This window comes from Chanodichthys erythropterus, chromosome 12, assembly GCF_024489055.1.
Source record: "Chanodichthys erythropterus isolate Z2021 chromosome 12, ASM2448905v1, whole genome shotgun sequence".
Lineage (NCBI taxonomy): Eukaryota > Metazoa > Chordata > Actinopteri > Cypriniformes > Xenocyprididae > Chanodichthys > Chanodichthys erythropterus.
Genome location: NC_090232.1, coordinates 58,267,577 through 58,295,120, shown reverse-complemented (window position 1 = coordinate 58,295,120; position 27,544 = coordinate 58,267,577). Strand labels below are relative to the sequence as shown.

The 27,544-nt window shown below is 38.3% G+C and overlaps 1 protein-coding gene across 14 annotated transcripts in view; it reads right to left on the bottom strand.

The window, feature by feature from the left end:
• pspc1 (paraspeckle component 1) overlaps window positions 1-27,544 on the bottom strand; it is a 146,519-nt gene that overhangs the window by 58,071 nt on the left and 60,904 nt on the right. For 10 of the 14 annotated variants that reach the window (XR_010896674.1, XR_010896676.1, XR_010896675.1 and 7 more), the window contains exon 7: window positions 3,682-3,739. The exons of the other annotated variants lie outside the window; for them this stretch is intronic. Coding sequence is in view for 7 of the 10 variants with exons in the window: in XM_067404185.1 (XP_067260286.1) it covers window positions 3,682-3,739 (58 nt within the window). In the remaining 3 variants the exon portion in view is untranslated. The remainder of the gene's footprint in view (window positions 1-3,681; window positions 3,740-27,544) is intronic. 14 annotated transcript variants of the gene reach the window in all.

Below are 27,544 nucleotides of genomic sequence, written 5' to 3'. Positions count from 1 at the left end.
AAAACATTAAATACACTTACTTCTTCTGGAGGTGACTTTGGATCGCGAACAGTAGGCAACGATCCACACTTGAGGATTAACTTTGAAGCAAGACCTGCTTTGAATTGACCCTCGTTCTCAAAACAGTCAGTCAAAAAATGATTCGCGCAAACATAAACGTATTTTGGGATTTTGAGTGGCGCCTTTCCTTCGTAAATAAAATCCATCCACTGCGTTTTCAGTGGCTCTGATGTCGGAAGTAAGTGAAAACTACTATGTTCATCATTAGATCCCACAACAGAACACTTATGTTTCTTAGGAGACATTACCGGCTGTCGTTGAAACAATGGAGGATGGTTGACAGATCACCGACGGCGGGGTCTATGCCAAAACCAGATTGTCAATCAAACCACGTGGGCGGGGCTTAGCGCAATTCTACGTCACAGTGAGAGCAATCTTAGAACAGGGCGTTCTGAGACAGTGCTTATGAATTATTGAGATTGTAAAAAAAAACACGGTGGATTTTTCTCATTCTAGGGTGGTTTTGCTCACACACTGCCAACACACATTTATGGTCAAACACCATGTAAAAGTGAATTTTGCATAATAGGTGCCCTTTAAGTATTCAGACCCTTTGCTCAGTATTTAGTAGAAGCACCCTTTTGATCTAATATATCTACTTGATATATAACTTGATTAGGAAAGCCACACACCTGTCTATATAAGACCTTACAGCTCACAGTGCATGTCAGAGCAAATGAGAATCATGAGGTCAAAGGACCGCTCAGAGAGCTCAGAGACAGAAGTATGGCAAGGTACAGAATCTGGCCAAGGTTACAAAAAAAATTATGCTGCACTTAAGGTTCCTAAGAGCACAGTGGCCTCCATAATTCTTAAATGGAAGACGTTTGGGATGACCAGAACCCTTCCTAGAGCTGGCCGTCCAGCCAAACTGAGCTATCCAGGAGCTATCACTGTGGCTGAGCTCCAGAGATGCAGTCAGGGGATGGGAGAAAGTTGTAGAAAGTCAACCATCACTGCAGCCCTCCACCAGGCTTTATGGCAGAGTGGCCCGACGGAAGCCTCTCCTCAGTGAAAGACACATGAAAGCCCGCATGGAGTTTTCTAAAAAAACACCTGAAGGACTCCAAGATGGTGAGAAATAAGATTCTCTGGTCTGATGAGACCAAGATAGAACTTTTTGGCCTTAATTCTAAGCGGTATGTGTGGAGAAAATCAGGCACTGCTCATCACCTGTCCAATACAGTCCCAACAGTGAAGCATGGTGGTGGCAGCATCATGCTGTGGGGGTGTTTTTCAGCTGCAGGGACAGGACGACAATCGAGGGAAAGATGAATGCGGCCAAGTACAGGGATATCCTGGACGAAAACCTTCTCCAGAGTGCTCGGGACCTCAGACTGGGCCGGAGGTTTACCTTCCAACAAGACAATGACCCTAAGCAAACAGCTAAAATAACGAAGGAGTGGCTTCACAACAACTCTGTGACTGTTCTCTGGCCCAGCCAGAGCCCTGACAGAGCCCAATTGAGCATCTCTGGAGAGACCTAAAAATAGCTGTCCACCAACGTTTACCATCCAACCTGACATAACTGGAGAGGATCTGCAAGGAGGAATGGCAGATGATCCCCAAAATCAGGTGTGAAAAACTTGATGCATCTTTCCCAAAAAGACTCATGGCTGTATTAGATCAAAAGGGTGCTTCTACTAAATACTGAGCAAAAGGTCTGAATACTTAGGACCATGTGATATTTCAGTTTTTCTTTTTTAATAAATCTGCAAAAATGTCAACAATTCTGTGTTTTTCTGTCAATATGGAGTGCTGTGTGTACATTATTGAGGAAAAAAGAAAATGAACTGAAATGATTTTAGCAAATGGCTGCAATATAACAAAGAGTGAAAAATTTAAGGGGGTCTGAATACTTTCCGTACCCACTGTGTATATATATATATATATACACACACATATACATATATATATATATATATATATATATATATATATATATATATATATATATATATATATATATATACACACACTACCGCTCAAAAGTTTGGGATCGGTAAGATTTTTAATCTTTTTAAAAGAAGTTTCGTCTGCTCACCAAGGGTGCAATTAATTAATTAAAAATACAGTAAAGACAGTAATGTTGTGAAATATTATTACAATTTAAAATTACTATTTTCTATTTGAAAATATTTTAAAATGTAATTTATTATTGTGTTGGCAAATCGTTAATCCACTCTTCAGTGTCACATGATCCTTCAGAAATCATTCTAATACGTCAATTTGCTGCTCAAGAAACATTTATCGTTTACAATTGTACATAATATTTGTGTACAATATTTTTTTTTCAGGATTCTTTGATGAATAGATAGTTCAAAAGAACAGTGTTTATTTGAAATCTAACTTTTTGTAACATTATAAATGTCTTTACTGTCACTTTTGATTGATTTAATGCATCCTTGCTGAATAAAAGTATTACCTTCTTTAATTTCTTCAAAAAAAAAATAAAAATAAAAATTCTTACTGATCCCAAACTTTTGAACAGTAGTGTAAAATGTTACAAATGCTTTGTATTTTAGATAAATGCTGTTCTTTAGAACTTTCTATTCATCAAGGAATCCTGAAAAAAAAAAAAGTACATAACTGTTTTCAACATTGATAATAATAACAAATATTTCTTGAGGAACAAATCATCATATTAGAATGATTTCTGAAGGATCATGTAACAATGAAGACTGGAGTAATGGATAATAATTCAGCTTTGCCAACACGAGAATAAATTACTTTGTAAAATATATTCAAATAGAAAACAGTTATTTTAAATTGTAATAATTTTTCACAATATTACTGTATTTTTAATTAAATAAAATAAGCCTTGGTGAGCAGACAAAACTTCTTTTAAAAACATAAAAAATCTTACAGATCTCAAACTTTTGAGCGGTAGCATATATATATATATATATATATATATATATATATATATATATATATGACAATGTCAAGATTCACCAGGGTTAAAACTGTGAAAGAATGGTTCAGAGAGCATGAAGAATCATTTTCACACATGAATTGGCACCTCTGAGTCCAGACCTTAATATTATTGAAAGTCTTCAGGATGTGCTTCAGGATGTGCTGAAGTTGACTTTACAGAGTGCTCACCTCTTGCATTGTCAATACAAGATTGATGCGACATCACAACATTTATTTCCATCGAGAGGTGCATCATTTTTTGGTCAAGATCTTGTCTTGTATTGATGTGTGTGTGTGTGTGTTAAAAAAAAAAAAAAAAAAAAAAAAAAAAAAATGTTGGAGCAAACTGATTAATGTATAGCGTAAATATGCACAGAATAAGGTAAAAAGAATATTGATGGGGATACATTCTATAGGAATCCATTTTTACTATTCAAAATATTCTTCACAATAATCATTAATGTTTGGTGTGAAAAAGCCTTTAGGAAAAACTGAGATTAGAGATTTTTTTCTGTTAAAACATAATAAGAATTTTCCAGGTTAACAAACCAGACAAGACACTTATCCTAAAAAGAGGCAAAGCCATGCTCCAACATTTAAATGCCCATGCAAGTGATGCATTGCCCCAAAAATTAGTTAAAATGTACAAAATGTACATGTACACAGCTGTTTCTAATTGCATGTGGAGTCTCATTACGATCATACCTCCCATATTAATGGCTCCACGGGTACCCATTTCATTCATTCTCATATCCTGTTCTCTCTGAAAGTGAAGGAGACATTTTTATTATAAGCCTCAGTCCACACAGATCTAAGAACTTAAATAATGTACCCAGTTGTGAAGTACAACCTACCAGGCTTTCAGCTACAAAATAATTAAGTATTTAGTGCATGACACCAGTATACATTTCTCAACCAGAATGCATTTTTTTGCTGCTGCAGGTACCGTTGCAGTTGTGGCAGGAAATGCATTTACACTCTTGATCGCCACGTGCCACTATAACCATATAGATTTTTACAAGATACGATTTTTACAAAATAGGGGACCAGTTATTTGTAGGAAGTGCCAAAAGTCTGTCCATTTTGCACATGAATGTAGTTAAAGTTTGTCATCTAATGTAAACCCATCTCCCTCACATTCCCTTCAGCCAGCTAGTGTTGAACGATATAACGGTACTAGAAAGGTATCGCGATACCCTGCTTTTAAAAACGGTCCGGTTCTTCATTTTATTAGTACTGGTACTTTGAGTGCCAGTTGTATTTCCTAATGTGCGACAGCAGGGGGCAGTGTGTGTGCAGCGCGCTGCTTCTTAGGCACATTGAGTCTCTATTCCTCTCAACTGCGCAATGGCTTTTATGGTGACGGAACGAGAGGTATGGTTGCAAATACAGGTGCTCTTGCAAACAGTCCACAAATTGTTGAGAAAGCAGATGCACAAAGCGAAATATGGCATTATTTTACTTACATTGCCGACAGCCAGGGCAAGCCCACGGACACCACAAAGCAAAAGATGTTACAAAATAGTGCAAGCGAAGGGAGTCAAAAGCATCTTGCCGTCAAATATCCCGATTTGTACAAAGAATTTAAAGAGTGGGTGGTTAGTGAATGTGATACCTGCATTATGTTTATGCTCTCAAACATTAAATGAGTGTTATTTATTTTACTCGTGCAAGCAGACCTCTGCAAAGAGGTGTATTATTGAGTCTAAGTTTAATAAGTGATTTTTGGTTGCAAAAATAAAATTAATTTAAAAATACATAAATATGTAAAGGGTATATACAGTTATTTTAAACCAATTTATGCTTTAATAACATTGCTCTAATTATTTACAGTAATATAATTTTTACAATAATCTTACTGTCAAAAACACCTAAATGTATAAAAAAAAGCTAGCAAATTTACAATTTTATTGAGCATGAAAATAATAAACATTAAAAATTATATTAAGTCTAACTAACTTCATGGCATCCAGAATTATCAGCCTGCACACTGGTAAAGAAAGAAGTTCTGTCATATGTTATTTATTTACTTTTCCTGCTGTTTTAGGTTTTTGCCATAGTATCGTTTAAGTATCGGTATTGTGATATTTAAGTTGGGTATCGTATCAAAGTCAAAATTTTGGTATTGTGACAACACTACAGCCAGCAGTGTCAAGGTCCCAGCCCTCTGTTTTTCAGGAAAATTAGAACCTGGGTGTTCCTTTTTCTGGTGTAGAAAACATGGTCCCTGTAGCAACTATATTGTAATAACTGTACATAATGTAAAAACTGCACATAATGTAATAAGTATTACATTACTTTTGGAATAAAATGTTCATAATGTAATAATTTTCTCAAAACGTAATAAAATCTTGAGCTCATATTTTCATAATTGTAATAGCTTTTGAATTATAAAATCATTAGTATTCCCTTACAGTACATTTTTAAAAATCTACAGGTTCATCTCAAATTAGAATATCATGAAAAAGTTTTTTTCTTTTCCTGTAATTTAATTCAAATAGTAAAACTTAATAAATATATTCTAGATTTATTAGACATAAAGTAAAATATTTCCAGACTTTTTTGTTTTCATTTTGATGGTTACAGCTTGTTGCTCATCAAAATAAAAAAATAAAAAATCAGTATTTCAAATTATTAGAATATTTAATTTCAAGTTCTATTAAATTACCATTCTCAGGGTATCAATACTGGGTTTAAGTCAGTAATCCCAAAAGCAGTCATGGGGAAGTCTGCTGACTTGACAGTTGTCCAGAAGATGATCATCAAGACCCTCTACAATGAGGGTAAGCCACAGAGGGTTATTGCTGAAAGAGCTGGCTGTTCGCAGAGTGCTGTGCCAAAGCATATTCATGGAAAGTTGACTGGAAGGAAAAAGTGTGGTAGGAAAAGGTGTACAAGTGAATGGAATGACTGCAGGCTTGAGAAGATTGTCAGGCGAAGCCGATTTAAGAACTTAGGAGAGCTTCAAAAGGAGTGTACTGAAGCTGGAGTCAGTGCATCAAGAGCCACCGCACACAGATGTCTTCAGGAAATGGGCTATAACTGTCACATTCCACGTACCAAGCCACTTCTGAACCAAGGACAACATCAGAAGCGTCTTACCTGGGCAAAGGAGAAAAAGAACTGGACTGTTGCTCAGTGGGCCAAAGTCCTCTATTCAGATGAAAGTAAATTTTGCATTTCATTTGGAAATAAAGGTCCCAGAGTCTGGGGTAAGAGTGGAGAGGCACAGAAACCATGTTGCTTGAAGTCCAGTGTGAAGCTTCCACAGTCAGTGGTGATTTGGGCTGCCATGTCATCTGCTGATGTTGGTCCCCAGTGTTTCATCAAGTCCACAGTCAACGCAGTCATCTACCAGGAAATTTTAGTGCACTTCATGCTTCCTTCTGCTGACAAGCTTTATGGAGATTAGGGGTGCAACGGTTCAAATTACTCACGGTTCGGTATGCATCACGGTTTTAGGGTCACAGTTTCAGGGAAAAAAGGACTACTGTCAAATAAAAATAAAGAAAATAAGAACAAATCATCAATCTACAAGCAACAGCACAAATCAATACAATAGAGCAAAGATTCAAATAAAATAAACAGTGCTTTTCAGGTTTTTCAGGTATCTAACAGTAGTTTTAAGGTACAGAAAATTAATAAAATAATCCAATATAAAATAACACTTCATATTATCTTAACTGTATACATTAAATAAAGATGAATCATTATTTATTTACAAAAGCTATTCAGTCAAGAGCAGTGAGTGATTTCTTTGTCATTTGTTGTTTGATTAACATTAAAAACACAGACAGCAGGAATATTAGGCTTCTTTCCCTCTAAGACTTAATGCACGATCCAGTACATATACTGTTACACATGTGTTGTCTTTTTTCGACTGTTATATGTTCACCCAAGACATAACGGACTATGTTTGTTTGGATACTTGCCAAGACAGCATGAAAGAGGACTCTGTTTTTGCTTGCCGTTGAGTGCGCGCACTTCGGATGAGCGCACACACAAATCCTCTCACAGCGCGCACAAATTCTCTTTCGCGTCTTGCTCTTGAAAGTTTAAATTAGCAATCCTTTAATGAGTATAGTTTAAACACATAGCATTATCTGAACTCTGTCTGTCTGTTTTACACGTTGCTATTTTCAACAAACCATACTAGCCTAGACTCATGTCGCCATTCAAGATGGACCACGGTGCAAGTGCGTGCCAACCCATTAGTGAAGAACGGTACGGTTCAATTTTTTTTGTTACAGAGAACCGTTTCACCCCTAATGGAGATACTGATTTCATTTTCCAGCAGGACTTGGCACCTGCCCACACTGCCAAAGGTACCAAAAGCTGGTTCAATGACCATGGTGTTACTATGCTTGACTGGCCATCAAACTCACTAGACCTGAACCCCATAGAGAATCTATGGGGTATTGTCAAGAGGAAGATGAGAGACACCAGACCCAACAACGAAAATGAGCTGAAGGCCACTGTCAAATAAACCTTCCATACCACGTCAGCAGTGCCACAGACTGATCACCTACATGCCACGCCAAATTGAGGCAGTAATTAAAGAAAAAGGAGCCCCTACCAAGTATTGAGTACATATACAGTAAATGAACATACTACCCAGAAGGCTAAAAAAAAAAAAAAAGATGGCGAAGTAGAGGTTCCAAAGCTCACTGTTCCTCCAGGGATAACTTTTCCCCTTTTAAGATACTTTAAGATCCTCTACGATTAGAACAGTAGTAATAAGTATATTGTGTATCTTGCTTGGGAAAGTACTTATGCCTCGGACAAGAACAACAAAAACTAGATGAAAAAAGTTTGAAGACAAACTTTAAGTTGGCTTGAAAAAGCTGGTCCAGAAAGTTTGAAGTAGTTTTAAAAGTTTTAAGTTTGAAAGTTTGAAAGTTTAAGTTTAGTAGTTTAGATAGATAGATAGTTAGTCTACTTTAACACTTAGCTAATCAATATTAGCATGTAGCTATTCACTAGCATGTGTAGCATGTTGGAAGTACAGATTGCTAGCATGAGTCAAAACAGCCAACCGCCATGTCTCTACGATGTTCTGATGCAGAAATATAGATCTTGCAACACGGTTGCTAGGGTACTTTGTTTGGTTGCTAGGGAGTGGCTTGTCAGCTACCAATGACGACACTCCAAAGGCTACTTGACAATATAAACCAAACCCCATGTCTGTACGATGTTCTGATGCAGAGTTATAGATCTTGCAAAACGGTTGCTAGGGTACTGTTTGGTTGCTAGGGAGTGGCTTGCCAGCTACCAATGACAACACTTCAAAGGCTACTTGACAATATAAACCAATCCCCATGTCTGTACGATGTTCTGATGCAGAGATATAGATCTTGCAAAGCGGTTGCTAGGGTACTGTTTGGTTGCTAGGGAGTGGCTTGGCAGCTACCAGTGAAGCTACTCCAAAGGCTACTTCACAATATAAACCAACCCCCATGTCTGCACGATGTTCTGATGTAGAGATATAGATCTTGCAAAATGGTTGCTAGGGTACTGTTCGGTTGCTAGGGACTGGCTTGGCAGCTACCAATGATCATACTCCAAAGGCTACTTGACAATATAAACCAACCCCCACGTCTCTACGATGTTCTAATGCAGAGATATAGATCTTGCAAAACGGTTGCTAGGGCACTCTGTTTGGTTGCTATGGTGTTGCTATACAGTTGCTAGGGTACTCGGGGTGGTTGCTAAGGTGTTGCTATGCGGTTGCTAGGGTATTCGGGATGGTTGCTAGGATGTTGCTATGCGGTTGCTATGGTAATAGGGGTGGTTGTTAAGATGTTGCTATGCGGTTGCTAGGGTACTGGGGTGGTTGCTAAGGTGTTGCTATGGTATTCGGGGTGGTTGCTAAGGTGTTGCTATGCGGTTGCTAAGGTCTTGCTATACGGTTGCTAAGGTACTCGGGAGGATATTCTAGGAGGTTGCTATGCTGTTCTGGGTGGTTGCTATGCGGTTGCTAGGGTGCTCTGTGTGGTTGCTGTGCTGTTGCCATGGTGTTCAAGGTGGTTGCTTGGGTGATCTGGTGGTTGCTATGATAGATAGATAGATAGATAGATAGATTTAGTTTGATAGATAAAGATAGATTTAGTTTGATAGATAGATAGATAGACAGACAGACAGATAGACAGATAGATAGATTTAGTTTGATAGATAGATGGATAGATTTAGTTTGATAGATAGATTTAGATTGATAGATAGATAGATAGATAGATGTAGTTTGATAGATAGATAGATAGATAGATAGATAGATAGACAGATAGATAGATAGACAGACAGATAGATAGATTTAGTTTGATAGATGGATAGATTTAGTTTGATAGATAGATAGATTGATTGATTGATTGAATGAGTTTGAATGGCTTGGAAATAGGAATGGCAGTTTAATTGAGTCTGTGTGTTTGAATTTGAATTTTGACAGTTGGACGGAATGTTCAGATCAGCCAAGGCAGTTCAAAGAAAGTCAATGGGAGTTTTTTCCAGGTTTAATCAGCATTTTTAGGAAAACCGTAAGTCGGATCAGTCTGAAAAGATATAGCAACCCGAGTCAGAACAGTCTGAAGGTCTAGTCCAAGTTTGGTGTTTGTAGCTTGAACAGTCTAGGAGGAGATACAATTTAAAATTTAGTCTAAGAAGAAGAATAATAACTAGATAAAGTTTGAGGACAAACTTTAAGTTGGCTTGAAAAAGCATAGCCAGAAAGTTTGAAGAAGTTTTAAAAGTTTGAAGTTTGAAAGTTTAACTTTTATTAGATAGATAGATAGATAGATAGATAGATAGATTGGTAGTTGTCACAGATGGATACTATGGAGTTTTTATAGAGTTATTAGCATGTTCTTAGCCCACTTTAGCACTTAGCTAATCACTATTAGCATGTAGCTATTCACTGCTAGCATGTTGGAAGTCCAGATTGCTAGCATGAGTCAAAAAAGCCAACCGCCATGTCTCTACGATGTACTGATGCAGAGATATAGATTTTGCACAACGGTTGCTAGGGTACTCTGTTTGGTTGCTAGGGAGTGGCTTGGCAGCTACCAGTGATGATACTCCAAAGGCTGTTTGACAATATAAACCAACCTCCATGTCTGGACGATGTTCTGATGCAGAGATACAGATTTTGCAAAATGGTTACTAGGGTACTGTTTGGTTGCTAGGGAGTGACTTGCCAGCTACCAATGATGATACTCCAAAGGCTGTTTGACAATATAAACCAACCTCCATGTCTGGACGATGTTCTGATGCAGAGATATAGATTTTGCAAAATGGTTGCTAGGGCACTCTGTTTGGTTGCTAAGGTGTTGCTATGCAGTTGCTAGGGTACTCGGGGAGGTTGCTAGGGTACTCGGGGTGGTTGCTAAGGTGTTGCTATGCGGTTGCTAGGGTACTCGGGGTGGTTGCTAAGGTGTTGCTATGCGGTTGCTAGGGTACTCGGGTGGTTGCTAGGGTGTTGCTATGCGGTTGCTAGGGTACTCGGGGTGGTTTCTAGGGTGTTGCTATGCGGTTGCTAGGGTACTCGGGTGGTTGCTAAGGTGTTGCTATGCGGTTGCTAGGGTACTCGGGATGGTTGCTAAGGTGTTGCTATGCGGTTGCTAGGGTACTCTGGGTGGTTGCTAGGGTGTTGCTATGCGGTTGCTAGGGTACTCCGGTGCTAGGGTGGTTGCTAAGGTGTTGCTATGCGGTTGCTAGGGTACTCGGGGTGGTTGCTATGCGGTTGCTAGGGTACTCGGGGTGGTTGCTAAGGTGTTGCTATGCGGTTGCTATGTTACTCGGGTGGTTGCTAGGGTGTTGCTATGCGGTTGCTAGGGTACTCGGGTGGTTGCTAGGGTGTTATGCGGTTGTTAGGGTACTCGGGGTGGTTGCTAGGGTGTTGCTAGGGTACTCGGGGTGGTTGCTAAGGTGTTGCTATGCGGTTGCTATTGTATCCAGGCTGGCTGCTAGGGTGTTGCTATGCGGTTGCTAGGGTACTCGGGTGGTTGCTAAGGTGTTGCTATGCGGTTGCTAGGGTACTCGGGGTGGTTGCTAAGGTGTTGCTATGCGGTTGCTAGGGTACTCGGGGTGGTTGCTAGGGTGTTGCTATGCGGTTGCTAGGGTACTCGGGGTGGTTGCTAGGGTGTTGCTATGCGGTTGCTAGGGTACTCGGGGTGGTTGCCATGGTGTTGCTATGTGGTTGCTATTGTATCCAGGCTGGTTGCTAGGATGATGCCATGGTGTTCTGGGTGGTTGCTAGGTTGGTTTGGGTGGTTGCTAGGTTGTTTTGGGTGGTTGCTATGAGAGTTGATCATAGATAGATAGATAGATAGATGGATAGAGAGATAGATAGATGAGAAGTGATAGATGAGAAGAGAGATAGATGAGAAGTGATAGATGAGAAGAGAGATAGATGAGAAGATAGATAGATAGATAGATAGATAGATAGATGAGAAGAAATATAGATTGATAGATAGATGAGAAGGGATAGATAGATAGATAGATTTAGTTTGATAGATAGATAGATTAGAAAGAGAAATAGATAGATAGATAGATAGATAGATAGATAGATAGATAGATAAAGACATATTAGATAGAATGGAAGTTTGAATGAGTCTCAATGGATTAGAAATAGTACATAGAATGGCAGCTAATAGAGTCTGATGAACCTCTCCAACTGTCAAAATTTGAATTTTGACAGTTGGAGTTTGAATAGTCTTGGCTCATTTGAACATTCCGTCAATGAAAGTCAATGGGATTTTTCCAAGTTTTGATCAGCTTTATTAGGAAAACCGTGAGTCTGATCAGTCTGAAAAGATATAGCAACCCGAGTCAGAACAGTCTGAAGGTCTAGTCCGAGTTTGGTGGTTGTAGCTTGAACAGTCTAGGAGGAGATGCATTTAGAAATTTTAGTCTAAGAAGAAGAATAATAATAATAAGCTTAAATAGAAGATCAGTAAGTTGGCTCTTTCAAGCCAACTTAATAATAAGCTTAAATAGAAGATCAGTAAGTTGGCTCTTTCAAGCAAACTTAACTAGATAAAAAAGTTTGAAGACAAACTTTAAGTTGGCTTGAAAAAGCCAGTCCAGAAAGTTTGAAATAGTTTTAAGAGTTTTCAGTTTGAAGTTTGAAAGTTTGAAGTTTGAAAGTTTAAGTTTAGTAGTTTAGATAGATAGATAGATAGTTGTCACAGATGGTTACTATGGAGTTTTATAGAGTTATTAGCATGTTCTTAGCCTACTTTAGCACTTAGCTAATAGATATTAGCATGTAGCTATTCACTGCTAGCATGTGTAGCATGTTGGAAGTAGAGATTGCTAGCATGAGTCAAAAGAGCCAACCGCCATGTCTCTACGATGTTCTGATGCAGAAATATAGATCTTGCAACACGGTTGCTAGGGTACTTTGTTTGGTTGCTAGGGAGTGGCTTGGCAGCTACCAGTGATGATACTCCAAAGGCTGCTTGACAATATAAACCAACCCCCATGTCTGTACGATGTTCTGATGCAGAGATATAGATTTTGCAAAATGGTTGCTAGGGCACTCTGTTTGGTTGCTATGCAGTTGCTAGGGTATTCGGGGTGGTTGCTAGGGTGTTGCTATGCGGTTGCTAGGGTACTCGGGGTGGTTGCTAGGGTGTTGCTATGCGGTTGCTATGGTACTCGGGGTGGTTGCTAAGGTGTTGCTATGGTACTTGAGGTGGTTGCTAGGGTGTTGCTATGCGGTTGCTAGGGTACTCGGGGTGGTTGCTAAGGTGTTGCTATGCGGTTGCTAGGGTACTCGGGGTGGTTGCTAGGGTGTTGCTATGTGGTTGCTAGGGTACTCGGGGTGGTTGCTAGGGTGTTGCTATGCGGTTGCTAGGGTACTCGGGTGCTAGGGTGGTTGCTAAGGTGTTGCTATGCGGTTGCTAGGGTACTCGGGGTGGTTGCTAAGGTGTTGCTAGGGTACTCGGGGTGGTTGCTAAGATGTTGCTATGCGGTTGCTAGGGTACTCGGATGGTTGCTAAGGTGTTGCTAGGGTACTCGGGGTGGTTGCTAAGATGTTGCTATGCGGTTGCTAGGGTACTCAGATGGTTGCTAAGGTGTTGCTATGCGGTTGCTAGGGTACTCGGGGTGGTTTCTAGGGTGTTGCTATGCGGTTGCTAGGGTACTCGGGGTGGTTGCTAGGGTGTTGCTATGCGGTTGCTAGGGTACTCGGGGTGGTTGCCATGGTGTTGCTATGTGGTTGCTATTGTATCCAGGCTGGTTGCTAGGATGATGCCATGGTGTTCTGGGTGGTTGCTAGGTTGGTTTGGGTGGTTGCTAGGTTGTTTTGGGTGGTTGCTATGAGAGTTGATCATAGATAGATAGATAGATAGATGGATAGAGAGATAGATAGATGAGAAGTGATAGATGAGAAGATAGATAGATAGATGAGAAGTGATAGATGAGAAGATAGATTGATAGATAGATGAAAAGGGATAGATAGATAGATAGATAGATAGATTAGAAAGAGAAATAGATAGATTTAGTTTGATAGATAGATAGATAGATTAGAAAGAGAAATAGATAGATAGATAGATAGATAGATAGATATTAGATAGAATGGAAGTTTGAATGAGTCTCAATGGATTAGAAATAGTACATAGAATGGCAGCTAATAGAGTCTGATGAGCCTCTCCAACTGTCAAAATTTGAATTTTGACAGTTGGAGTTTGAATAGTCTTGGCTCATTTGAACATTCCGTCAATGAAAGTCAATGGGATTTTTCCAAGTTTTGATCAGCTTTTTTAGGAAAACCATGAGTCTGATCAGTCTGAAAAGATATAGCAACCCGAGTCAGAACAGTCTGAAGGTCTAGTCCGAGTTTGGTGGTTGTAGCTTGAACAGTCTAGGAGGAGATGCATTTAGAAATTTTAGTCTAAGAAGAAGAATAATAACTAGATAAAAAAGTTTGAAGACAAACTTTAAGTTGGCTTGAAAAAGCATAGACAGAAAGTTTGAAGAAGTTTTAAAAGTTTGAAGTTTGAAAGTTTAAGTTTTATTAGATAGATAGATAGATTGGTAATTGTCACAGATGGATACTATGGAGTTTTTATAGAGTTATTAGCATGTTCTTAGCCCACTTTAGCACTTAGCTAATCACTATTTTTTTTTTTTTTTTTTTTTTTAGCTAATCACTATTAGCATGTAGCTATTCACTGCTAGCATGTTGGAAGTCCAGATTGCTAGCATGAGTCAAAAGAGCCAACCGCCATGTCTCTACGATGTACTGATGCAGAGATATAGATTTTGCAAAACGGTTGCTAGGGTACTCTGTTTGGTTGCTAGGGAGTGGCTTGGCAGCTACCAGTGATGATACTCCAAAGGCTGCTTGACAATATAAACCAACCCCCATGTCTGGACGATGTTCTGATGCAGAGATACAGATTTTGCAAAATGGTTGCTAGTGCACTCTGTTTGGTTGCTATGGTGTTGCTATGCAGTTGCTAGGGTACTCGGGCTGGTTGCTAAGGTGTTGCTATGCGGTTGCTAGGGTACTCGGGGTGGTTGCTAAGGTGTTGCTAGGGTACTCGGGGTGGTTGCTAGGGTGTTGCTATGCGGTTGCTAGGGTACTCGGGGTGGTTGCTAGGGTGTTGCTTTGCGGTTGCTAGGGTACTCGGGGCGGTTGATAAGGTGTTGCTATGCGGTTGCTAGGGTACTCGGGTGGTTGCTAGGGTGTTGCTATGCGGTTGCTAGGGTACTCTGGGTGGTTGTTAGGGTGTTGCTAGGGTACTCGGGGTGGTTGCTAAGGTGTTGCTAGGGTACTCGGGGTGGTTGCTAAGGTGTTGCTATGCTGTTGCTAGGGTACTCGGGGTGGTTGCTAGGGTGTTGCTATGCAGTTGCTAGGGTACTCGGGGCGGTTGCTAGGGTGTTGCTATGCGGTTGCTAGGGTACTCGGGGTGGTTGCCATGGTGTTGCTATGTGGTTGCTATTGTATCCAGGCTGGTTGCTAGGATGATGCCAGGGTGATTTGTGTGGTTGCTATGCAGTTGCCATGGTGTTCTGGGTGGTTGCTAGGTTGGTTTGGGTGGTTGCTATGAGAGTTGATGATAGATAGATAGATAGATAGATAGAGAGATAGATGAGAAGTGATAGATGAGAAGAGAGATAGATGAGAAGTGATAGATGAGAAGATAGATAGATAGATAGATAGATTGATAGATGAGAAGTGATAGATGAGAAGAAAGATAGATTGATAGATAGATGAGAAGGGATAGATAGATAGATAGATAGATAGATAGATAGATAGATAGATTAGAAAGAGAAATAGATAGATAGATAGATAGATAGATAGATAGATTTAGTTTGATAGATAGATAGATAGATTAGAAAGAGAAATAGATAGATATATAGATATATATATAGATAGATAGATAGATAGATAGATAGATAGAGAGATAGATGAGAAGTGATAGATGAGAAGAGAGATAGATGAGAAGTGATAGATGAGAAGTGATAGATGGATAGATGAAAAGTGATAGATGAGAAGAAAGAGATTGATAGATAGATGAGAAGGGATAGATAGATAGATAGATAGATAGATAGATAGATAGATAGATAGATAGATAGATAGATAGATAGATAGATTTAGTTTGATAGATAGATAGAGATAGATAGATTAAAAAGAGAAATAGATAGATAGATAGATAGATAGATAGATAGATTTAGTTTGATAGATAGATAGAGATAGATAGATTAAAAAGAGAAATAGATAGATAGATAGATATATTTAGTTTGATAGATAGATAGATAGATAGATAGATAGATAGATAGATAGATAGATAGATAGATAGATAAGAAAGAGAAATAGATAGATAGATAGATTAGAAAGAGAAATAGATAGATAGATAGATAGATAGATAGATAGATAGATAGATAGATTAGAAAGAGAAATAGATAGATAGATAGATAGATTTAGTTTGATAGATTTAGATTTAGATAGATAGATAGATTTAGTTTGATAGATAGATAGATAGATTTAGTTTGATAGATAGATAGATAGATAGATTTAGTTTGATAGAGTTAGATTTAGTTTGATAGAGTTAGATTTAGATAGATAGATAGATAGATAGATAGATTTAGTTTGATAGAGTTAGATTTAGATAGATAGATAGATAGATAGATAGAATGAGTTTGAATGAGTTTGAATGAGTTTAAATGGCTTGGAAATAGGAATGGCAGTTTAATTGAGTCTGTGTGTTTGAATTTGAATTTTGACAGTTGGACGGAATGTTCAGATCAGCCAAGGCAGTTCAATGAAAGTCAATGGGAGTTTTTTCCAGGTTTAATCAGCATTTTTAGGAAAACCGTAAGTCGGATCAGTCTGAAAAGATATAGCAACCCGAGTCAGAACAGTCTGAATGTCTAGTCCGAGTTTGGTGGTTGTAGCTTGAATAGTCTAGGAGGAGATACAATTTAAAATTTAGTCTAAGAAGAATAATAATAACTAGATAAAAAAGTTTGAGGACAAACTTTAAGTTGGCTTGAAAAAGCATAGCCAGAAAGTTTGAAGAAGTTTTAAAAGTTTGAAGTTTGAAAGTTTAAGTTTTATTAGATAGATAGATAGATAGATTGGTAATTGTCACAGATGGATACTATGGAGTTTTTATAGAGTTATTAGCATGTTCTTAGCCCACTCTAGCACTTAGCTAATCACTATTAGCATGTAGCTATTCACTGCTAGCATTTTGAAGTCCAGATTGCTAGCATGAGTCAAAAGAGCCAACCGCCATGTCTCTACGATGTACTGATGCAGAGATATAGATTTTGCAAAACGGTTGCTAGGGTACTCTGTTTGGTTGCTAGGGAGTGGCTTGGCAGCTACCAGTGATGATACTCCAAAGGCTGCTTGACAATATAAACCAACCCCCATGTCTGGAAGATGTTCTGATGCAGAGATACAGATTTTGCAAAATGGTTACTAGGGTACTGTTTGGTTGCTAGGGAGTGACTTGGCAGCTACCAGTGATGATACTCCAAAGGCTGCTTGACAATATAAACCAATCCCCATGTCTGTACGATGTTCTGATGCAGAGATATAGATTTTGCAAATTGGTTGCTAGGGCACTCTGTTTGGTTGCTATGGTGTTGCTATGCAGTTGCTAGGGTACTCGGGGTGGTTGCTAAGGTGTTGCTATGCGGTTGCTATGGTACTCGGGGTGGTTGCTAAGGTGTTGCTATGCGGTTGCTATGGTACTCGGGTGGTTGCTAGGGTGTTGCTATGCGGTTGCTAGGGTACTCGGGGTGGTTGCTAAGGTGTTGCTAGGGTACTCGGGGTGGTTTCTAAGGTGTTGCTATGCGGTTGCTAGGGTACTCGGGGTGGTTGCTAGGGTACTCGGGTGGTTGCTAGGGTGTTGCTATGCGGTTGTTAGGGTACTCGGGGTGGTTGTTAGGGTGTTGCTAGGGTACTCGGGGTGGTTGCTAAGGTGTTGCTAGGGTACTCGGGGTGGTTGTTAAGGTGTTGCTATGCTGTTGCTAGGGTACTCGGGGTGGTTGCTAGTGTGTTGCTATGCGGTTGCTAGGGTACTCGGGGTGGTTGCTAGGGTGTTGCTATGCGGTTGCTAGGGTACTCGGGGTGGTTGCCATGGTGTTGCTATGTGGTTGCTATTGTATCCAGGCTGGTTGCTAGGATGATGCCAGGGTGATTTGTGTGGTTGCTATGCAGTTGCCATGGTGTTCTGGGTGGTTGCTAGGTTGGTTTGGGTGGTTGCTATGAGAGTTGATAGTAGATAGATAGATAGATAGAGAGATAGATGAGAAGTGATAGATGAGAAGAGAGATAGATGAGAAGTGATAGATGAGAAGAGAGATAGATGAGAAGTGATAGATGAGAAGAAAGATAGATGAGAAGGGATAGATAGATAGATAGATAGATAGATAGATAGATAGATAGATTAGAAAGAGAAATAGATAGATAGATAGATAGATAGATAGATAGATAGATAGATAGATAGATTTAGTTTGATAGATAGATAGATAGATAGATAGATAGATAGATTTAGTTTGATAGATAGATAGATAGATAGATTAGAAAGAGAAATAGATAGATAGATAGATAGATAGATAGATAGATAGATAGAGAGATAGATAGATAGATAGATAGATGAGAAGTGATAGATGAGAAGAGAGATAGATGAGAAGTGATAGATGAGAAGAGAGATAGATGAGAAGTGATAGATAGATAGATGAAAAGTGATAGATGAGAAGAAAGATAGATTGATAGATAGATGAGAAGGGATAGATAGATAGATAGATAGATAGATAGATAGATAGATAGATAGATAGATAGATAGATTTAGTTTGATAGATAGATAGAGATAGATAGATTAAAAAGAGAAATAGATAGATAGATAGATAGATAGATAGATGGATAGATTAGAAAGAGAAATAGATAGATAGATAGACAGATTAGAAAGAGAAATAGATAGATAGATAGATAGATAGATAGATAGATAGATAGATTAGAAAGAGAAATAGATAGATAGATAGATAGATAGATAGATAGATAGATAGATAGATAGATAGATAGATAGATAGATTAGAAAGAGAAATAGATAGATAGATAGATAGATAGATAGATAGATAGATAGATTAGAAAGAGAAATAGATAGATAGATAGATAGATAGATAGATAGATAGATAGATAGATAGATAGATAGATAGATAAAGACATATTAGATAGAATGGAAATTTGAATGAGTCTCAATGGATTAGAAATAGTACATAGAATGGCACCTAATAGAGTCTGATGGGCCTCTCCAACTGTCAAAATTTGAATTTTGACAGTTGGAGTTTGAATAGTCTTGGCTCATTTGAACATTCCGTCAATGAAAGTCAATGGGATTTTTCCAAGTTTTAGTCAGCTTTTTTAGGAAAACCGTAAGTCTGATCAGTCTGAAAAGATATAGCACACTAAGTCAGAATAGTCTGAAGGTCTAGTCCGAGTTTGGTGGTTGTAGCTTGAACAGTCTAGGAGGAGATGCATTTAGAAATTTAGTCTAAGAAGAATAATAATAATAATAAGCTTAAGTAGTAGATCAGTAAGTTGGCTTTTTCAAGCCAACTTAATAAGCTTAAGTACAATATCAGTAAGTTGGCTTTTTCAAAGCCAACTTAACTAGATAAAAAAGTTTGAGGACAAACTTTAAGTTGGCTTGAAAAAGCATAGCCAGAAAGTTTGAAGAAGTTTTAAAAGTCTGAAGTTTGAAAGTTTAAGTTTTATTAGATAGATAGATAGATAGATAGATTGGTAGTTGTCACAGATGGATACTATGGAGTTTTTTAGCATGTTCTTAGCCCACTTTAACACTTAGCTAATCACTATTACCATGTAGCTATTCACTGCTAGCATGTTGGAAGTCCAGATTGCTAGCATGAGTCAAAAGAGCCAACCGCCATGTCTCTACGATGTACTGATGCAGAGATATAGATTTTGCAAAACGGTTGCTAGGGTACTCTGTTTGGTTGCTAGGGAGTGGCTTGGCAGCTACCAGTGATGATACTCCAAAGGCTGCTTGACAATATAAACCAACCCCCATGACTGTACGATGTTCTGATGCAGAGATATAGATTTTGCTAAATGGTTGCTAGGGCACTCTGTTTGGTTGCTATGGTGTTGCTATGCAGTTGCTAGGGTACTCGGGGTGGTTGCTAAGGTGTTGCTATGCGGTTGCTAGGGTACTCGGGGTGGTTGCTAGGGTACTGGGGGTGGTTGCTAGGGTGTTGCTATGCGGTTGCTATGGTACTCGGGGTGGTTGCTAAGGTGTTGCTATGCGGTTGCTAGGGTACTCGGGGTGGTTGCTAAGGTGTTGCTATGCGGTTGCTAGGGTACTCGGGGTGGTTGCTAGGGTGTTGCTATGTGGTTGCTATTGTATCCAGGCTGGTTGCTAGGATGATGCCAGGGTGATTTGTGTGGTTGCTATGCAGTTGCCATGGTGTTCTGGGTGGTTGCTAGGTTGGTTTGGGTGGTTGCTAGGTTGTTTTGGGTGGTTGCTATGAGAGTTGATCATAGATAGATAGATAGATAGATAGAGAGATAGATAGATGAGAAGTGATAGATGAGAAGATAGATAGATAGATGAGAAGTGATAGATGAGAAGAAAGATAGATTGATAGATAGATGAAAAGGGATAGATAGATAGATAGATAGATAGATTAGAAAGAGAAATAGATAGATTTAGTTTGATAGATAGATAGATTAGAAAGAGAAATAGATAGATAGATAGATAGAATGGAAGTTTGAATGAGTCTCAATGGATTAGAAATAGTACATAGAATGGCAGCTAATAGAGTCTGATGAGCCTCTCCAACTGTCAAAATTTGAATTTTGACAGTTGGAGTTTGAATAGTCTTGGCTCATTTGAACATTCCGTCAATGAAAGTCAATGGGATTTTTCCAAGTTTTGATCAGCTTTTTTAGGAAAACCGTGAGTCTGATCAGTCTGAAAAGATATAGCAACCCGAGTCAGAACAGTCTGAAGGTCTAGTCCGAGTTTGGTGGTTGTAGCTTGAACAGTCTAGGAGGAGATGCATTTAGAAATTTTAGTCTAAGAAGAATAATAATAACTAGATTAAAAAGTTCGTTGAGACAAACTTTAAGTTGGCTTGAAAAAGCCTAGCCTGAAAGTTTAAAGTAGTTTATAAAGTTTAAAGTTTGAAAGTTTTCAGTTTGAAAGTTTCAGTTTTAGTTTAGTAGTTTTGAAAGATAGATAGTCAGGGAAAGGTGGTTGCTAGGATTTTACTATGCGGTTGCTAAGGTACTTAGGATGGTTGCTAGGCTGTTGCTATGTGGTTGCTAGGGTACTCGGGGTGGTTGCTAAGGTGTTGCTATATGGTTGCTAGGGTACTCGGGGTGGTTGCTAGGGTGTTGCTATATGGTTGCTAGGGTACACAGAGTAGTTGCTAAGGTGTTGCTATGCGGTTGCTAGGGTACTCTGGGTGGTTGCTAGGGAGTTGCTATGGTAACCTGGGTGGTTGCTAAGGTGTTGCTAGGCAGTTGCTAGGGTGTTCTGGGTGGTTTTTAGGTGGTTGCTATGGTAACCTGGGTGGTTGCTATGATGTTACTAGGTGGTTGGTAGTTGTCACAGATGGTTACTATGGAGTTTTTATAGTTATTAGCATGTTTTTAGCCCACTTTAGCACTTAGCTAATCACTATTAGCATGTAGTTATTCACTGCTAGCATGTGTAGCATTTTGGAAGTCCAGATTGCTAGCATGAGTCAAAAGAGCCGACAGCCATGTCTCTACGATGTTCTGATGCAGAGATATAATTCTTGCAAAACGGTTGCTAGGGTACTCTGTTTGGTTGCTAGGGAGTGGCTTGGCAGCTACCAATGATGATACTCCAAAGGCTGCTTGACAATATAAACCAACCCCCATGTCTGTACGATGTTCTGATGCAGAGATATGGATTTTGCAAAACGGTTGCTAGGGTACTCTGTTTGGTTGCTAGGGAGTGGCTTGGCAGCTACCAATGATGATATTCCAAAGGCTGCTTGACAATATAAACCAACCTCCATGTCTGTACGATGTCCTGATGCAGAGATATAGATTTTGCAAAACGGTTGCTAGGGTACTCTGTTTGGTTGCTAGGGAGTTGGTTGCTAAGAAGTGATAGATAGATAGATTTAGTTTGATAGATAGATAGATAGATAGATGAGAAGTGATAGATAGATATATATATATAGATGAGAAGTGATAGATTTAGTTTGATAGATAGATAGATAGATTTAGTTTAATAGATAGATAGATAGATAGATAAATGAGTTTGAATGAGTTTCAATGGATTAGAAATAGTACATAGAATGGCACTTGAGTCTAATTGAGTTTTTGAGTCTAATAGGCTTCCGTAGTTTAAATTTGAATTTTGACAGTTGGAATTTGAAAGTCTTGGCTCATTTGAACATTCCGTCAATGAAAGTCAATGGGATTTTTCCGAGCGTTAATAGTCATTTTTAGGAAAACCGTAAGTCGGATCACTTAGAAAAGACATAGCACACTTGGTCAGAACAGTCTTAAGGTTTGAGCCGAATTTAGTAGTTCTAGCTTTAAAGCTCTAGGACGAGTTAGTGTTAGAAATTTTAGTCTCAGAAGAAGAATAATAATAATAAGTTTAATAAGCATTTCAGTAAGTTGGCTTTTTCAAGCCAACTTAACTAGATAAAAAAGTTTGAAGACAAACTTTAAGTTGGCTTGAAAAAGCTGGTCCAGAAAGTTTGAAGTAGTTTTGAAAGTTTGAAGTTTGAAAGTTTAAGCTTAGTAATTTAGATAGATAGATAGTTAGTCTACTTTAACACTTAGCTAATCAATATTAGCATGTAGCTATTCACTAGCATGTGTAGCATGTTGGAAGTACAGATTGCTAGCATGAGTCAAAACAGCCAACCGCCATGTCTCTACGATGTTCTGATGCAGAAATATAGATCTTGCAACACGGTTGCTAGGGTACTTTGTTTGGTTGCTAGGGAGTGGCTTGTCAGCTACCAATGACAACACTCCAAAGGCTACTTGACAATATAAACCATGGGCGTAGGTTTAGGGGGGGACGCTAGGTACTAGTCCCTATCAATATTTTGATATGACAAATTTGTCCCCACCAATATTTAGCAAGCTCCTTTGCACTGCTATTTGGATCGATTCTAACGGCCAGGACGACGACAGTACAAGAAACGCCGTAATTTGATTGGCGGCGGGGTATCTTATAGGCTACACGCGCGGGCCGGGACTACTTTTGTGCTTGCACTAGCAGCGAGCGGTTGGTGTGTGTGTGCGCGCGCGCATGTTGACGACGCCGACGGTAAGTTACCAGGACTGTCTCTCTACCACATACAAAGGCCAGAGTAAAAATATTTTAATATTCCGTTTTAACTATAATTAGCTAGCCCCACAAATAAACTAGCAGTAGTGACTGACCAGGCTTTCAAATGCAGATTCTACTGTGGAAAATAGTATTAACTGGTGATAGTATGTGTTACCCAGGATGATAGAATGCTAAATTAGCAAGTAACTGAATGTCAATTAGCCAACAGTGTTTTTTGTAAGTATAATTAGGCTATTAACGTAGCCTATAGTAAATTATGTTTGTTTGTTAATAAACTGTATGGTTGTTCAGCATTTCACATTCCCAGGTATTAACGTGAGTGTACTGGAGGGTAAATAGTGTTTAGAAAAAGGTTATTATATTTATTTATTTAGATTTCCTTGTGGCAGAATATTTTTTGTTAGTGTAATTACTAATGTACATAATTTGTTAATAAAACGTTTGGTTGTGAAGCATTGCACAGTCTCAAGTTTTTAATTTTATTTTTTGAGAGTGTCCCCACCAAAGCTGAGACCAAACCTACGCCCATGATATAAACCAAACCCCATGTCTGTACGATGTTCTGATGCAGAGATATAGATCTTGCAAAACGGTTGCTAGGGTACTGTTTGGTTGCTAGGGAGTGGCTTGCCAGCTACCAATGGCGACACTTCAAAGGCTACTTGACAATATAAACCAACCCCCATGTCTGGACGATGTTCTGATGTAGAGATATAGATCTTGCAAAATGGTTGCTAGGGTACTGTTTGGTTGCTAGGGACTGGCTTGGCAGCTACGAATAATCATACTCCAAAGGCTACTTGACAATATAAACCAACCCCCACGTCTCTACGATGTTCTAATGCAGAGATATAGATTTTGCAAAATGGTTGCTAGGGCGCTCTGTTTGGTTGCTATGGTGTTGCTATGCAGTTGCTAGGGTACTCGGGGTGTTTGCTAAGGTGTTGCTATGCGGTTGCTAGGGTATTCGGGATGGTTGCTAGGATGTTGCTATGCGGTTGCTATGGTAATAGGGGTGGTTGCTAAGGTGTTGCTATGCGGTTGCTAGGGTATTCGGGGTGGTTGCTAGGGGGTTGCTATGCGGTTGCTATGGTACTAGGGGTGGTTGCTAAGGTGTTGCTATGTTGTTGCTAGGGTATTCGGGGTGGTTGCTAAGGTGTTGCTATGCGGTTGCTAAGGTCTTGCTATATGGTTGCTAAGGTACTCGGGGTGGTTGCTAAGGTGTTGCTATATGGTTGCTAGGGTACTCAGGTGGTTGCTAAGGTGTTGTTATACGGTTGCTAAGGTACTTTGGGTGGTTGCTAGGGTATTGCTATGAGGTTGCTAGGATATTCTAGGAGGTTGTTATGCTGTTCTGGGTGGTTGCTATGCGGTTGCTAGGGTGCTCTGTGTGGTTGCTGTGCTGTTGCCATGGTGTTCAAGGTGGTTGCTTGGGTGATCTGGTGGTTGCTATGATAGATAGATAGATAGATAGATAGATAGATAGATAGATAGATAGATAGATAGATAGATAGATAGATAGATTTAGTTTGATAGATAGAGATAGATTTAGTTTGATAGAGATAGATTTAGTTTGATAGATAGATAGAGATAGATAGATTTAGATAGATAGATAGATAGATAGATAGATAGATTTAGTTTGATAGATAGAGATAGATTTAGTTTGATAGATAGAGATAGATTTAGTTTGATAGATAGAGATAGATTTAGTTTGATAGATAGATAGAGATAGATAGATTTAGATAGATAGATAGAGATAGATTTAGATAGATAGATAGATAGATAGATAAAGTTTGATAGATAGCTAGATAGATTTAGTTTGATTGATAGATAGATAGATAGATAGATAGATAGATAGATAGATTTAGTTTGATAGATAGATACATAGATTTAGTTTGATAGATAGAGATAGATTTAGTTTGATAGATAGATAGAGATAGATAGATTTAAATAGATAGATAGATAGATAGATAGATAGATTTAGTTTGATAGATAGATAGATAGATAGATTTAGTTTGATAGATAGATAGATAGATAGATAGAGATAGATTTAGTTTGATAGATAGATAGAGATAGATAGATTTAGATAGATAGATAGATAGATAGATAGATAGATAGATTTAGTTTGATAGATAGATAGATAGATTTAGTTTGATAGATAGAGATAGATTTAGTTTGATAGATAGAGATAGATTTAGTTTGATAGATAGATAGAGATAGATAGATTTAGATAGATAGATAGAGATAGATAGATTTAGATAGATAGATAGATAGATAAAGTTTGATAGATAGCTAGATAGATTTAGTTTGATAGATAGATAGATAGATAGATAGATAGATAGATAGATAGATAGATAGATAGATAGATAGATAGATAGATAGATAGATAGATAGATAGATAGATAGATTTAGTTTGATAGATAGATACATAGATTTAGTTTGATAGATAGAGATAGATTTAGTTTGATAGATAGATAGAGATATAGATTTAAATAGATAGATAGATAGATAGATTTAGTTTGATAGATAGATAGATAGATAGATAGATAGATAGATTTAGTTTGATAGATAGAGATAGATTTAGTTTGATAGATAGAGATAGATTTAGTTTGATAGATAGAGATAGATTTAGTTTGATAGATAGATAGAGATAGATAGATTTAGATAGATAGAGATAGATAGATTTAGATAGATAGATAGATAGATAGATTTAGTTTGATAGATAGATAGATAGATTTAGTTTGATAGATAGAGATAGATTTAGTTTGATAGATAGATAGAGATATAGATTTAGATAGATAGATAGATAGAGATAGATAGATTTAGTTAGATAGATAGATAGATAGGTAGATTTAGTTTGATAGATAGATAGATAGATTTAGTTTGATAGATAGATAGATAGATTTAGTTTGATAGATAGATAGATAGATAGATTTAGTTTGATAGATAGATAGATAGATTTAGTTTGATAGATAGATAGATAGATAGATTTAGTTTGATTGATAGATAGATAGATAGATTTAGTTTGATTGATAGATAGATAGATAGATTTAGTTTGATTGATAGATAGATAGATAGATAGATAGATAGATAGATAGATAGATAGATAGATAGATAGATAGATAGAATGAGTTTGAATGAGTTTAAATGGCTTAGCAATAGGAATGGCAGTTAAATTGAGTCTGTGTGTTTGAATTTGAATTTTGACAGTTGGACGGAATGTTCAGATCAGCCAAGGCATTTCAATGGAAGTCAATGGGAGCTTTTTCCAGGTTTAATCAGCATTTTTAGGAAAACCTAAGTCAGATCAGTCTGAAAAGATATAGCAACTCGAGTCAGAACAGTCTGAATGTCTAGTCCGAGTTTGGTGTTTGTAGCTTGAACAGTCTAGGAGGAGATACAATTTAAAATTTAGTCTAAGAAGAATAATAATAATAAGCTTAAGTACAATATCAGCAAGTTGGCTTTTTCAAGCCAACTTAATAAGCTTAAGTACAATATCAGTAAGTTGGCTTTTTCAAGCCAACTTAATTAAAGCTGCAAGCAGCGTTGAAAGGGCCCTCGCACCCGGGCTCACCGCCACCCGTCGGCCTCAGGAAAACAGTGAACAGTGGGCGTCATGCATTTAAGTGAGTGAATACAGGAGAATTATGCCAAAGTCATTTCGAAATGCCACACTTCCTGCGGCCAACAGGTGGCGCTTTCACCATAACTGAATTTTTCCATGTTGATGTCTTCAGCCCAGGACTATTTTCGAACATGTGAAGTTTGAAGCAGATCGGACATTGTATGTCTGAGTTACATTAACTTCCTGTTTCTTTCGTGGCGTTAATCGCATAAATTAGCACTCAGCCAAGTGTTGCATGATTTAACGTGTTTCTAGCATGTCTGGTACTTCGTGGCATGATGAAATGTGACTCTGGTAGTGAATTACAGTATAAAGCATGCCACTTCCTGTTGCCAGCAGGTGGCGCTATGACTAACTGAATATTATCATATAGACGTCTTTAGGCTAGGACTCTTATCACACATGTGAAGTTTGGAGCAGATCGGACATAGTATGCCTGAGTTACAACAGTTTCCTCTTTCATGGCGAAACATCAGACTTTGTCAGGCCGCCACAGACACGCCCTTCAACGAAAACTCAAGATCTTTGAAATTTATCATCGCTAAGGTCTTAAGATTAGACTGACAACATATGATGTTGATCTGGTTAAATCTCCATGAGGAGTTAATCACAGTGTAAAACATGTAATTTCCTGTTGCCTGCAGGTGGCGCTATGACTGTAACTGAATATTGTTATGAAGATGTCTTCAGGTCAGGACTCTAATAAAGCATGTGAAGTTTGGGGCAGATCCGACATTGTTTGTCTGAGTTACAACAACTTCCTTTTTCATGGCGAAAACATCAAACTTTGTCAGGCCGCCACGGACATGCCCTTTGGTGAAAACTCTAGATCTTCGCAATTTAACGTCTCAAAGGCCTTTAGATTAGACTGACCAAATATGATGTTGATCTGATTTAAGCTCTAGGAGGAGTTCGTTAAAGTACAACATCTGGAAATGGCAAAAACTGCACAAATTTTGCAAAGAAAATTCAAAATATCTGACTTCCTGTTAGTTTTCAGATTTCACCCCAAGAGACTTTTTTGTAGGTATTGGGCTGTTAGATGTGTGTACCAAATGTCATACCTGTACATGAAACGTAGTGTCAGGGGCACTTCGTTGAAATTTTTTAGGTG